General features: G+C 41.9%; 2 protein-coding genes across 3 annotated transcripts in view; one reads left to right on the forward strand and one right to left on the reverse strand.

Annotated features, from left to right (window-relative positions):
* The window catches only part of LOC115899604 (uncharacterized protein DKFZp434B061-like), a 73,555-nt gene extending 67,568 nt beyond the window's left edge, over positions 1–5,987 (reverse strand). Inside the window, exon 1 of the mRNA XM_030937497.1 lies at positions 5,664–5,987. Within this exon, the coding sequence (XP_030793357.1) occupies positions 5,664–5,987 (324 nt within the window). The remainder of the gene's footprint in view (positions 1–5,663) is intronic.
* Positions 5,925–12,898, forward strand: part of NECAB1 (N-terminal EF-hand calcium binding protein 1) — a 182,044-nt gene continuing 175,070 nt past the window's right edge. For both annotated transcript variants that reach the window (XM_010353848.2, XM_030937753.1), the window contains exon 1: positions 5,925–6,199. In XM_010353848.2, coding sequence (XP_010352150.1) covers positions 6,101–6,199 — 99 coding nt within the window. In that variant the 5' untranslated portion in view covers positions 5,925–6,100. The remainder of the gene's footprint in view (positions 6,200–12,898) is intronic.

Raw genomic sequence — 12,898 nt, forward strand, 5'->3', positions numbered from 1 at the left:
AAAAACAGAGGCTAAATAACATGCCTTAGTATTATCCAAATATAAGAAGAAGCTAGGCTAGGCTTTGAGCACCAGTCTTTTGAATATCATAATTTGCCTGCTCAACCACTCCATGCCACTCCAGTAATTCTGTGTGGCCAGAATGTTGAGGCTGGGAAGGAGGCAGAGAGAGAAAGGCAAGAGATGACACAGAAAAGGTGATTTTATTTTAAAGGCTCCAGTGAGCCTCCGAAGGATTTTAAGCAGGTGTGTGCTATGCTTAGATGTGCATTTTAGAAGCCTCACTCTGTGGAAAGGATCAAGTACAGATGAGAAGGAAGCCAGATTGGAGACAGATAAATCAGACAGGCAGCTGGGCAATACTCCTGGTGAGAGATGACAGTTTTTTGGTATCATAGTGGCGAAAGAGATGGAGAGGAGAGGAGTGATTCCAAAGATATCCCTTGTAACTGATTAGAGAGACATGAGGATGGGATAGAGGTCGGGTGAAGGACAGTGAGAGAAGGAGTCCAAGATTATTTTGGGGTTTCTCTTTTGGATGAATTGGTGAAGGTTGATGTTATTCAACAAGTGATGGAGCATAAAATAATTAGGAAAAAATGATGATTTCCTTTTTAGACATGCTCAGTTCAAAATGCCTAAGAAACATTCATAAGAAGATGTATAGCAGTCAGACTGAAATATGATTCTACATAGTCATCAGCCTACAGATGAAAAATTATGGGCTTGGGTAATATCAGTGTATGGAGGAAAGAAAGACAGCAAGAATGGGAAGGGAACAGATGAAGCAAGGGTACAATTTAGAAAATGTAACATCTAGAAGGCTAGAAGAATTAGGAGACTCCATGAAGACTAAGTAGAGTAGGAGGAACATGATCAGAAAGAAAACGCAAGAATTTCAAGAAGGAGGGAAAAATCTGTAGTGTCCAGGGCTATAGATAGCAATGTCTTGGTCATAGTTAACGCCACTGCTTACCAGACCCGCATGTTCCAGATACCATACCCTACTGGGTACCTTATGTGAAGTCTCTCTGTTCTTAACAACGTGGTTGCAAAGCAGTGGTGCTGGTAGGGAAAACAGTGACTAACTGTTGAATTCCTTCTCTCTGCCTACTGTTTACTAAGCTCTTTGCACACAATACCTCATTCTTGTTTTTACAGATGAGAAATTTTGCTTGTGAGAAAGATAAAGACAGGGAACACTAACTGTAACAACACATAGGGTTAAGGGAGGATACTAGGCACTGAGGATTTCTTTTTTTCTTTTCAAGATGGAAGAGCTCTAAGTTGAGTAAGCCAGTAACACACAGTGGCATAACAGAAAAATGTATCTCAGGGTAAAATAGTTCATAGGAAAATCACCATTATTAGTTAATAATTTTGGCTCATGGCACTTACTATTCCTGAGTCCTAATTTTGCCCTCTTCAGTTAGATAAAACGGTCACACAGAATAGGCACTCATGGGGCGAAGTCTCTTTCTCTGTTCTGCCTCAGCCTTCACTGCAAACATCTGGTGTTACTCTTGTCCCACTGTATTAAAATTATCTATTAAAATAGGGTTTCCTTAAGTTGCGTATGTTCTGCAAAGGCAAGGCCAGTCCTTTTCATCATTTCCCCATTTTGCCCATCAGTTGCCTGGATTGACGCAAGCAAGCAATCAATAAATGTCTGAAGAGAATTAAATTTTTTAACCAGTTATTTCCAATGATTTAACTATGGCCTTCTTTAACACTAAAAATTTAGATTGAATTTATCTGTCAGAGTCCAAACATAAAAAACTAACTTTGACTAAGGTAAAACAGAAAAGAAAGTTTTGGAAGGATACTAGGTCTCTCAAGAAGTTGGCAGAAAGCCTGTAGATCAAGATTGGAGGACAGGGCTGCTGAAATCACAGGGTGCCATTATCCATTTGATTAATTCATCTTCAGGGCTCCCCTGGCACTGTGGCCACACTCAATACTACACTGTGAGTGTCTACTGCCATTGATAAACTTCCCTGCATGTCCTTTGATTCAGATTTAAACACACATGTGAAGTCCTTTCAGCTGAGCCTAGCTCTCAGCCTGTGCTCCGGCTACCAGGGAAGAGGGAGAGGATCTTCCTCCTTCCCTTCAGAAGACGTGAGTTCTGCCCCCAATCAGGACCCACACCGTGGGGATAGGCACTTAAAGAGGAAGGGGATTTTGATCCTAAGCTGCCAAGGCAACAGAAATGTCCACTAACCTGACTGAAAGGATTCTGAGTCATTAGTCAAAAGGGAAGGATAACCTTCCCTAGAATTTAAGATATAAATAAGGTAGATTCCCAGCTGTCTGAAATGGTTTAGATAATAGTTCTTCTACGAGGCAGAGATAGATTGAAATACAATATATTCCCACACAGTTATCATTATCTAAATTGCTAGAAATATCTTCGTGTCAAAGTCTTATCATAGAAAGCCTGAGAACTGGAACCTGGAATTACATTTCTATTTTTTTTTAGGCCCTTGCCACAAAGAAGTTGCATTTCCTGCCTCAAGTCGGTTGTCTGCTGTTTGTGACTGATAGTGTGCACAGCAGTGCAGCATGTGCGTTTCATGAAAATGTGTGAAAACTGCTTTCAAAAATGCATGCCATCTAGATAAAAAGAAAGCTATAAAAATATATTTGGTTGCCACTTCATAGCGCCTATTGAATTTGTCTGTGAATGTGAATCTAATTGCCATTTTTTCTACTAGAGTCTCTGTGAACATTACATTTCCATTAAAAAGAGAAGTCAGCTATAGCAGAATGTATTCCTGTGTTCACACAGGAATCATAAAGATAAATAATGACCAGTTGATTGCTTAATAATTTATGTTTCTTCTTGATAGACCATTAGAAGAAATAAGGAAAGCCACAGGTACAGAAAATGTCATTCATTGTCAGTAAGGGGAAAAGTTATGTTTTTACTAAAGTGTTACAAACAGCTTCCTGGTTTGATGACTGCTGATTATTCTCCTGTTCTTCATTTATAATCAGAGAAAGTCTCCTTTATTACCTGTTCTCGTTACCATGGGATTGGCATAAAAATATTACCACTTGTGTGGTTGAATTTGAGGCCTGAGGGACCCTCACAACTTGGGTTAGAGGGGTTGGACTTAAACTGCACTTGTTGCAGAAAAACCTATCCAATTCTTCATCTGATGGCAGGAATAAACAACATGCTATTTTGATAAATTCAGTAACTTGATGTTCATAGTTGACAGCCCCCCTCCTTCTTGTGGTTTCTCTCCTTCAGTGATTTGAATGGCCTGTGTCCATTTGATGAGTTGACCAGTATGTTTTTTTTAAATGATTTTGTATTTATTTTGATGAACAGTTGTCAAAGAAAGGGTCTATTCTCACAATTCAGGTAAGGAAATTTGCAGTTAATGAGGAAAATGCACATAAAGATGCCAGATGGAATATTCCTAAAGCACAGCTCCAATCAATATCTCACCCCTGATTAAGTTTAATGTCTCTAAGTCTCTACCTAATTAAGTCCAGAGTTCTGTCCCTGGGCTTCACAGATTTTCATCCTGTAGCCTCTGCCTATTTTCTGAGATTTTATTCCACTTTTTTCCTGTACTGTATGTACAGCACAGTTAAGTTTGGTGATTCTTCATCCTTGCTGCACATCAGAATCACATAGAAATCTTCAAACAATCCACTGGGTCCACCACATGCTAATTGAAAGTGAATTTGAGGATGAAGCATAGGCATCACTTTGGTTTGTGTGTGTGTGTGTTTGTGCAGGGAGGGTTAGCTCCTTATTTTGGTTATCTATTGTTACAAGTCCAGCCACCCCAACACTTATTTGTACGAAACAGTATACATTATATTATGCTCCCAATTCTGTGGGCCAACTGTTTTGACAGGGCACAGCACTGTCAAAAAGGTAGTGTGCCTTTACTCCATGATATCCAGGGTTTTGGCTGGGACAACTCACGCAGCTAGGGATGTCTGCAAGAGCTGGGGGCTGGAGTCATTTGCAGGCTTCCTCACTGACATTGCTGCTGCTCAGGCTGGGATAATGCAAAGGCTCTGCTTAGCTAGACCTGTAAGCCAGGTGTTTACATATGCCTTTCCATATAGCTTGGGCTTCCTCAAAGCATGGTGGCTTAAGGTAGAAAAACTTCCCATACGGAAGTTCAAGAATCCAGGAGCAAATCCACTGTAAAAAGCGGAATTGCAAAAGCTTTTATGCACCTACCCTCGGAAAGCACATAGCATCACTTCTGTTCCACCATTGTAGCAGTCACTGTCTTTCAGATCCAAGAGTAGGGGACCCACTTCTCTATAGGAAGAATGTCAATGAATTTGTGGACACATTTTAAAGTTACCACACACCCCAGGTGATTCCAATGTACAGGCAGCGTTGAGAACAACTGGATTTATTTTCTTGTAAGCACCCATCTACAAAGCAGCAGTGGGACTTGGGTGAAGTGAATGAGACACCTAGGGTGCAAAACTGAAGAAAGTCACTCTCAGGATCATGCAAGCACAGGATAGGGATTGAGAGCAAGTGTCTCCTTAGATTCTGTGCTCAAGGGGCCTCACTTGCCACACCCTAGTCCTGACCCTACTACAGAGCAACTGTGTATGAATCATTAGGGTGAGGGGGACTTGGATTCCTGGACTAGACAGTACTTTAGTATTGGGATTTGGAAAGCCCAGGTAGGATCTGGGATTCTGTATGTTTACAGGAATCCCCAGTGGACTACTTCCAGCTTCCATGTGCTTTCCTGGTTCCATGCTTTGCTTAGGCTCTTCCTTCTGCCTGGAAGTGTTTTCCTTCTATTTCTATCAAGTACGGTGATTTGTAAGGTCCGTTTCATATACCGCTTCTTTTATCAAGCTTTTATTGGTCCGGACAGCCAGAGTGTAACCTGCCTCTCCTAAGAAACCCCTAGCACGTTTTACATGCCTTTAAGACACTCACATGTTGATCAGCATTTTGGTTGTGTGTGGGCCTGTCTTATAGAAAGAACGTGTTTACTTTTCTCCGAAGGCCACAAAATGGAGATCTAGATCCTCACTGGTAGAGGTAGAGTCTTGTTTAGAAAAGATTCCTTCTTTTTTTGCCTTATCTTGCTCCCAGACAGCTCAAGTTTGTAACCGACACATACACATTTTAGATGCCCAATAAACTGGATCTCTCTCCTGATGAAAGGTGTGGTCAACTTCCTATTTTTACAGCCTTCGCAGAAGCCCTCAAATACTGAATAATTACCCTGGTTTAAATGTTTGAACACAGATAAGGACTTCGTCTTTATTGTGACTTTGGAAAACTTCATGTTTGAACATCACCTAACAATCCTTGCCCCATAGCAAACGTTTTAAGGAAGCTTACTCTAGGTAGAGTTCATAGCACCGCCACAGGTAAGCCTCAGAACCCTCTGGGGTGAGACCAGCGTGACCATTTTACTGATGAGGAAAAGTGAGGCTTACAGATTAAGTCCCTACAGCGCAAGATAACACCGAATGGCTTAATCTCTACACCAAACCAGCTGCTCCTGACTTGCTGGTATCCATGAACTCCGCCCCCGCCTTCGGGGGCGGGTCAGGCAGACAGGCCACTGGAACTTAAAGTAGGTAGAACCTCTCTGACTTCCTCCCTACTTATGGCATCCACTCTAGGGGGAGGCTGGGGGCGTCCTTACTTTGCTCTTCGGCTGCTCAGGATAAACGCCTTGCCATTCGTCCATTCTGTCTGTCCCGACGCCCTCCTCCATCCCTGCACTTGGGGCCCTCGTGGGGCGGGCAGAGGCCCCCAGGTTATCTCCAGCCGTGGTCGATGGCCCTGCCGGGGGCAGAGCCCGCTCCCCTCCGCGCGTTGCTAAGTGCGGGGATGACACGGATCCAGACGCCGTCAGCCGAGGGAAGGGGGAGGCGAGAGTTGGAGCGCGTGGGAGAGCAGGCCGGAGGAGGGAGGGGGGACATCGAGCGCAGGGAGCGCGGAGGGAGGCGCGCGCGGGAGCGAACATCCACCAGGATCCCGAGCCGGGCGGCGGCGAAGCAGCAGCTGCGGCCGCGCCCTTGCCAGAGTCGGTGCGTCCGCCTAGCCCCACTCCGCCTGCGGCGGTCAGGGCTCCCGAGGATGGAGGATTCCCAGGAGACATCGCCGTCCTCCAACAACTCCTCGGAGGAGCTCAGCTCTGCTCTGCACCTGTCCAAGGGCATGTCGATCTTCCTCGACGTAAGTACAGACAGCGGGAGCTGGGCGGTTGCTTCCCAACATCTTTCTTTTCCCCGAAAGGAAGGGGTTCGGCTCAGGTGCTGACCAGCCAATGCTTTGTCTCCAGAACACAGGCGCGAACTACCTCCTTTCCCTCCAGAAAACCACCGATGCAAATGCAGGAGGAACGACTGTCCCTTAACTTGCAGCTAGGGCTGTCCCAGACCAGCAGCTTGTGGCTTAACACCCTTAAGAAAATTACAAAAGTTAGATTTTCCAACAGGCTGGGTTTCGTAGAGACACTATTGCAAATACAACAGACATTTGAGTGCATAGGACATTTTAAAGAGGCACAAGGTGTAGGGGGTGAGGTGGGGACAGTGTCCCAACTCATCTCTAATGCGCCCTATTTGCAGCCTCCACCCTCCTGGATGCTCTCAAGCAACCCAGCGAGGGAAGCAGTAGAGATTGAGATGCTCTCGTCATCCTCCCCCATACCCCCTTGGAAAACAATTACTTAGAACATATTTGTTTTTCTTTCTACAGCGGTGGGAAAGATGATTTTCATAATGATTCTTTTTGTCGCTGCCACCTCTTCTATTTTCCCTTTTTCTTCCCTGATATTCTCCTTCTCTGTTCCTCTCTAAGTTCTAATTACTATTGTCATCTCCATCAATTCTAGCTTTTGACTGTTTTCCCTTTGGTCCTATTTCTCACTTCGGTATCGACTGCCTGCTTTCATTACTCTGATCTGATCACATCCTTTATTTTCCTTCTGTGCTGTTTTTTTTTTTTTTTTTTTCCTGCATGGTGTGGCTTCTATCTTTACAGTACTTTTATTTGTTACTTATTTTTCAATTTTGTTTTCCTCTCCTTCCTGCTGTTTCTTTTCTCTGTATTTTTCCCTCTGTGCCCATCTCTTTTCTCTGCTTTGGGGTTTCTCTCAGCTACTTGCCAGGCTCTGGGCTCTCCCAGGCCCTCAGTTGTCATGCTGTCGCCGGAGGTCGTGCCTAGCTCAGTGGGGACAATTCTGGCTGCTTCTTGTTTAGGCATGATAGAAAATGTCAAAGGACATGGAGGAGTGCTATGTGCTCTGTCCTCTACCCTTCTCTGAGTTATCCTTTCTTATTAAAATCAAAATGAGTGGGAGATGGGCCAGAAGCCAGATAACATTTGTTTGTGGAGAGATGAAAATATGAGGAAATAAAATTATTAGTGTCATAATGGCGAGGTAGAGATAAAGAGGATAGGAGGATGTGAGGCGCTCTCCCAAGTTTATTTTGAATGGATTGGCTAGAATTCTTTTTAATTCTAGAGAAAGAAGCTCTTAACAATAATTCAAATTGTTGTAAGGCAAATGATAGAAGTGAGGTTCAACTGTGTGTACTGGCAGCCTTCACCCCTTATCACCTGGTGGCTCCAATTGGAGATCCAGGCATTCTGAGCTGGTCATCGCCTTCCCACCAAATTTCAGGTGTGGTCATTCCTATTCAGCCACCCAATCAAATAGTTAAGTACCTTATCCTTCATGAGCATTTATCTCTGCCTGGCTTGGGTCAATCAGATGGTGTTATTAGTGCTCATGGCTTAACAGGCTGATCTTATTCAAGTTTGCTGTTCAGAGCCATAAAACCCTTGAGGATGTAAGCTGGGAGAAGAGAAGGGCACCACAACATGCCTGAAAAGTCAGGGCCCCGGAAATCATGTCAGTTATGAGGCTGACAATTAAGGGGTCGTGGAGTTGATTCAAAGGGGACAGGTGGGGCCTCCATTCATTCTGACCTGTTCTTCACTCTGTCCCCCATTGAGATCAAGTGCTTCCTCATGCTTTTTAAAAAGCAGTTAACAAACCCTGGTGATACTGTGGAGATGAATGGATTAAAACTATACATATGGAAAGTCATCCTCCTGACTCATACACCAGTCATTGCTTAAGTATTCAACTGCAATGTTTTCGAAGAGAAAATTAAAATTTCATTTTTTATTATGCATGCATGATTGTTTCCAAGTCTGTAAACAAATAGCATCAGGTCTCTGTACTAAAGGAACTTATAGTCTATGAGTAGGGTGCTCTTGCCTTTTATATTTCAGAGATTTAAAAATAAAAATATGAAACCGATTCCCTGTGAGAGGTGTTGACATGCTTGTTTGTCAGTAAAATGCTGGAGTCTACAAAAATATCTGCTATTGGATTTTGTCTCGAATGGAAAAGATTTTGTTTACACTTTTCTTTGAGTTATTTTGTGAAAAATCTAACACTGGTGAAATATGTGATGCAAAAAATGATTTGTTACTTAGGGATTTGCGAATTATTCATTTCTGGATCATACCACTTTTAGCAAAATAAAATGTGAAATATACATGCATCACTTTATTTTATTAGATTTAATATATTCTAGTGGCACTATCAAGAAAGATTACTTTTAAAATTCTCTTCATATTATAATAAATAAGTGATAGATATTGCCTGTTCCAAATTGGAACAGGTAATTATCTGTGTGTCTTCTGTATCACACAGATAATTTCCAAATTTGAGGAAAACTTTGATTTGCAGTGCTTTTTATTGCAATGTCACTGGAATAATCAATCATTTAAGAAATGATTTAAACCGCTACTGAGAATACTATTAATGACATGATACACATGACCAGCTGGTTAGAAACTAGAGACAGATTTTAACAAGAAAATCAGAGATAGATTTGCCACAACTGTTGGCTTTTCCTTCCGTATCCTCTCCAAATCAGCAATAGTAATGGCTATGACATTTTCTTAGGCTGTTGTGAGTATGAAATAAGAGCTCATAGTTCGGAAAATGGAAACAAAGCAAAAAGTGTTGCATAAATTTGAAGTATTATGGTTATTTCAGTGTTCCACACTGAGTGCATTAAATGACAGTAACAGTAGCTAAATTCACAAACTGATGCAGGGACTATTTCTTCATGAATCTAATTTATAGAATTGTCTTGCTAGAATATGACAGAATTAAGTATCGGTTCATCATAAATACTCTTGAATACTGACAGGAGGCTTAGAAAACCTAGCACTGGTGCCGAGGTATGCCAGTGCATTGAGGCTGGAGTGAGCATTTGCACACAGCATGCCTGCCAGCCACAGGAGAGGGACTCAACTGGGTCCTGGCAACACAGAGGACCGGGGGATGACTATTGCTTTTCCTTTTACACCAATGAACTATCATTTCCCAGGTTGCTGCAATCCAGCTAACAGAAGAGGAACTCTAGTTTGGAATACTAGTCCACGTAGCATGTGTCTCCTCTTTTGAGTCATTACATTAATCAACTCCGCTACTGTGCAAAGGGAGAAAAACAAACCTTCAACTCATCCCCAAAAGCAAGATCAATTCCCAAATGAAATTAGTTGTAACTTCACCCACCCAATGCCACTTTCCCTTCCCATCAGTTTTCCTTTTATTTTTAACTGGAAGGGAAGTGACTGTCCCCCATTTCACTGCTGAAGTGGGAAGGAGGGTGGAAGATTGTGAAGGCTACTTGTCTTCCCTTCCTTCCTTCGTCTAAGCACGCACACTCTTGTACACTCTGAATGCAAGATACAGTGCATAGATGGTCAGGAACTTGGTGAAAACAAAAAATAGTTTCTCTTCACAACGATACTTAATTCTGAAGCCCCATATATGCTCGTTTGTATGATGTGTGAGATGTATAGAGGACTGTTGAAACAGAACGAGTCTTCCAGATGCAATGGTTCTGTGACTGAACTCTGTGATAGCCTCATACCTCCCATCTCACCTCATCACACACACACACATACACACTTGCTCATTTGAATGAGATTGTCCAGTTCAGAGAAGGGCAGTTAATGCCATCATTGTCTACTCTCATTGGCAAGACAAATGTCACTCTTCTAGTTATAGGAACCAGCAGAAATTAGGAAAAAAACTTAATGCATGCTGAGCTTAATACCTAGGTGATGGGTTGATAGGTACAGCAGACCACCATGGCACACGTTCACCTGTGTAACAACCCTGAACATCCTGCACATGTACACACCCTGGAACTTAAAAAAATAATAAAATAATTATTTAAAAACAGTCTTACTGTTATCATACATTAAAAATTGTTTTCCCACACTGGGCCTACTGTAGGCAAAATTGAGAAGATGAAAATATCTGTGCTGATTCCTTCTCTCCATCCATCTTTCAGTACCTGCTTCCCCATATCCAGTTTCAGGGCAACCAGTGGCCTGGTAGTAAAACTACCTGCTCGAAGTCCGGGTCCACCCACCCTGGTAATGGGAGAGACTCCCATCTGACCCCAGGTAGTTTAATGATTGAGACACCTGGGTGACCCCATGCGTTCTAGTGGGAGAGACTCCTGCCAACCCTGTGTGGTGGGATTCCATGTTCTGGATTAGTCCTGAGTCCCTGCCTTATATTCCAGTTTCTCAGGAATCTACCAAGGGACTATTTCACCTCATTATCAGATCTTAACCTGATTCCTGGTAGGAGGCACTTAGAAATATTAGTTCAGTAAGTGATGATTGTGTCCATTTTTTAATGTTTCAAAGACAACATTTACATTTTAACACCTGCCTTCAATAACAAAGTGATGAATAAGGAATTTTACTTGAGGCCATCAAAGAATATTTTTGAAGTAAAGGAATCTATCTGATAATCTTTAAATTGTAGCAAAAACACAGTATTACTTGTCCTCAAATTTTAAGCCTGACCATAATATTTAAATTTATTTACCATCCATCCAGTGGTAGCAACCTTAAGATCAGCTGACACAGATTATTCTGGTACCATAACATAATGAACTTGATTCTCATCCGCAGTATATTTTTCATTAGTCTGTGGGATCAGAGGCAAAATCTGCAGCAGAGACAGTTCTGTTCATATTTAATTACAAGAACTGTCTTAATAACAAAAACTGCTGTTTTTATTTCATCTTTCAGAGGCTAAATGCTAGTTGAGATTGTTCTTTATGAAATGAAATGAACAGAAGTCCTGGGTCCAACTCTGTGGTGTGTGATTATCCTATTCTAGTTACTTTGAATTCCTGAGGACAAAATACAGCTTGAAATAGAATCTTAGAATGAATCAAAAGTAAGAAATAGGATGTGTTTTATGTCTCCCTGACTCTCAGCTGGGGCTCCATGGTTGCAGAAGACAGGAAGAAGCTAGTTGTGATCAGGGAATGAATCCTCAAAATCCCCTCTAGCAATTAACTGTATGGAGGAAAAAGAATCTGGGTCTCATTTTGCTTTAAGCATAGCTCTTACAATTGAAAGCAGTTGTCCTGCAGTAATTACATCAATTTAGTAAAAAAGGAGGACCGTCTTCTTCTGCATGCAAGTCTAGGTGATGATACCTACCTGTTGCTGGAAAAGTTTCATGGGTGAGATCTTTAATAGTAATACTAGTATCTTAAAACACATTGTGGCAATGATTAGATTTATCTATACCTCATTTCCGTGAAGTCGGCAGAATGAAAGGAAGATAATGTTTTTATAGTAGAAAGCAGTAAAACAGACAACTTGGGAATAAAAATGATTGCTCATGTTTCAAGCTGGCCAGCAAGAAGTGACAATCTAAATATAAGAATAGCTCTGGTTATTTAACTATAACTACAAGTTACTTAGGGAAAAAAATCATCCTTAAGGGCCCCTTCCAAGTAATTAAAGTTTGTCTTTGCAGTGTGCTAGTGGGGCATCCTCTTTGGTACTCTATATAACATAGCGCTGTAGTATGTTACCCAGATTATTTTCTATTAGCATACCTATCAGGGCTAACTTCATTGCAGCTAGCAGAAAAAATAATGCAAACTGTTTTGAGATTGTTAAAAAAATGTATTGGCTCCTGTAATGAAAAAGCGGAGATCATTTCATCAAGGTTACTTAATCAGAGACTCAGGGAGTGCCATCTGGACCCATTTTCTCTAAGTCTCTGAACACTACTTTCCTGGGTGTTGGTTCTTTCCAGGTTATGTATTGTATTAATTTTCTATGGCTGTTGTAACAAACTACCACAATAGAATGTACTCTCCACGGTTCTGGAGGTGAGAAGGGCGAAATCAAGCTGCTAGCAGGATAATGCTCCCTGGGAAGGCTCCAGAGGGGGAGCTGTATCATGCTTCCTCTCTTGCTTCTGATGGCACCTGTCAGTACTTTGGCATCCTTGGCTTTCAGCTGCACCAAACCAATACCTGTCTCTTTGATCACATGGTCTCTGTCCTCTATCTCTGCAACTCTGAATTTCTCTCCTTGTAAGATCCCCAGTCATTGGACTTAGGGACCACCCAATCCAGTTATATTTTATCTTAACCCTATTTCTTTTCTTTTTATAACTTAAAGTTTTATTTTAGATTCAGGGGGAATATCTGCAGATTTGTTACATGGGTATATTGCATGATGGTGAGATTTGGGGTACAAATGATTCCATCACTCAGGCAGTGAGCATAATACTCAACAGTTAGTTTTTCAACCCTTGTCCCCAGTGTGTGTTGCTGCCATCTTTATGTTCATGTGTACCCAGTGTTTAGCTCCCACTTATAAGTAAGACTATGCAGTGTTTGGTTTGCTGCTTCTGCATTAATTCACTCAGGATAATGGCCTCCAGTTGCATCCATGTCGCTGCAAAGGACATGATCTTGTACTTTTTTTTATGGCTGTGTGCTATTCCATGATGTATATGTACCACATTTTCTTTATCCAGTTGACCACTGATGGGCACTTACGTTGATT

The sequence above is a fragment of the Rhinopithecus roxellana genome, chromosome 9 (genome assembly GCF_007565055.1).
Source record: "Rhinopithecus roxellana isolate Shanxi Qingling chromosome 9, ASM756505v1, whole genome shotgun sequence".
NCBI classification, from domain to species: Eukaryota; Metazoa; Chordata; class Mammalia; order Primates; family Cercopithecidae; genus Rhinopithecus; species Rhinopithecus roxellana.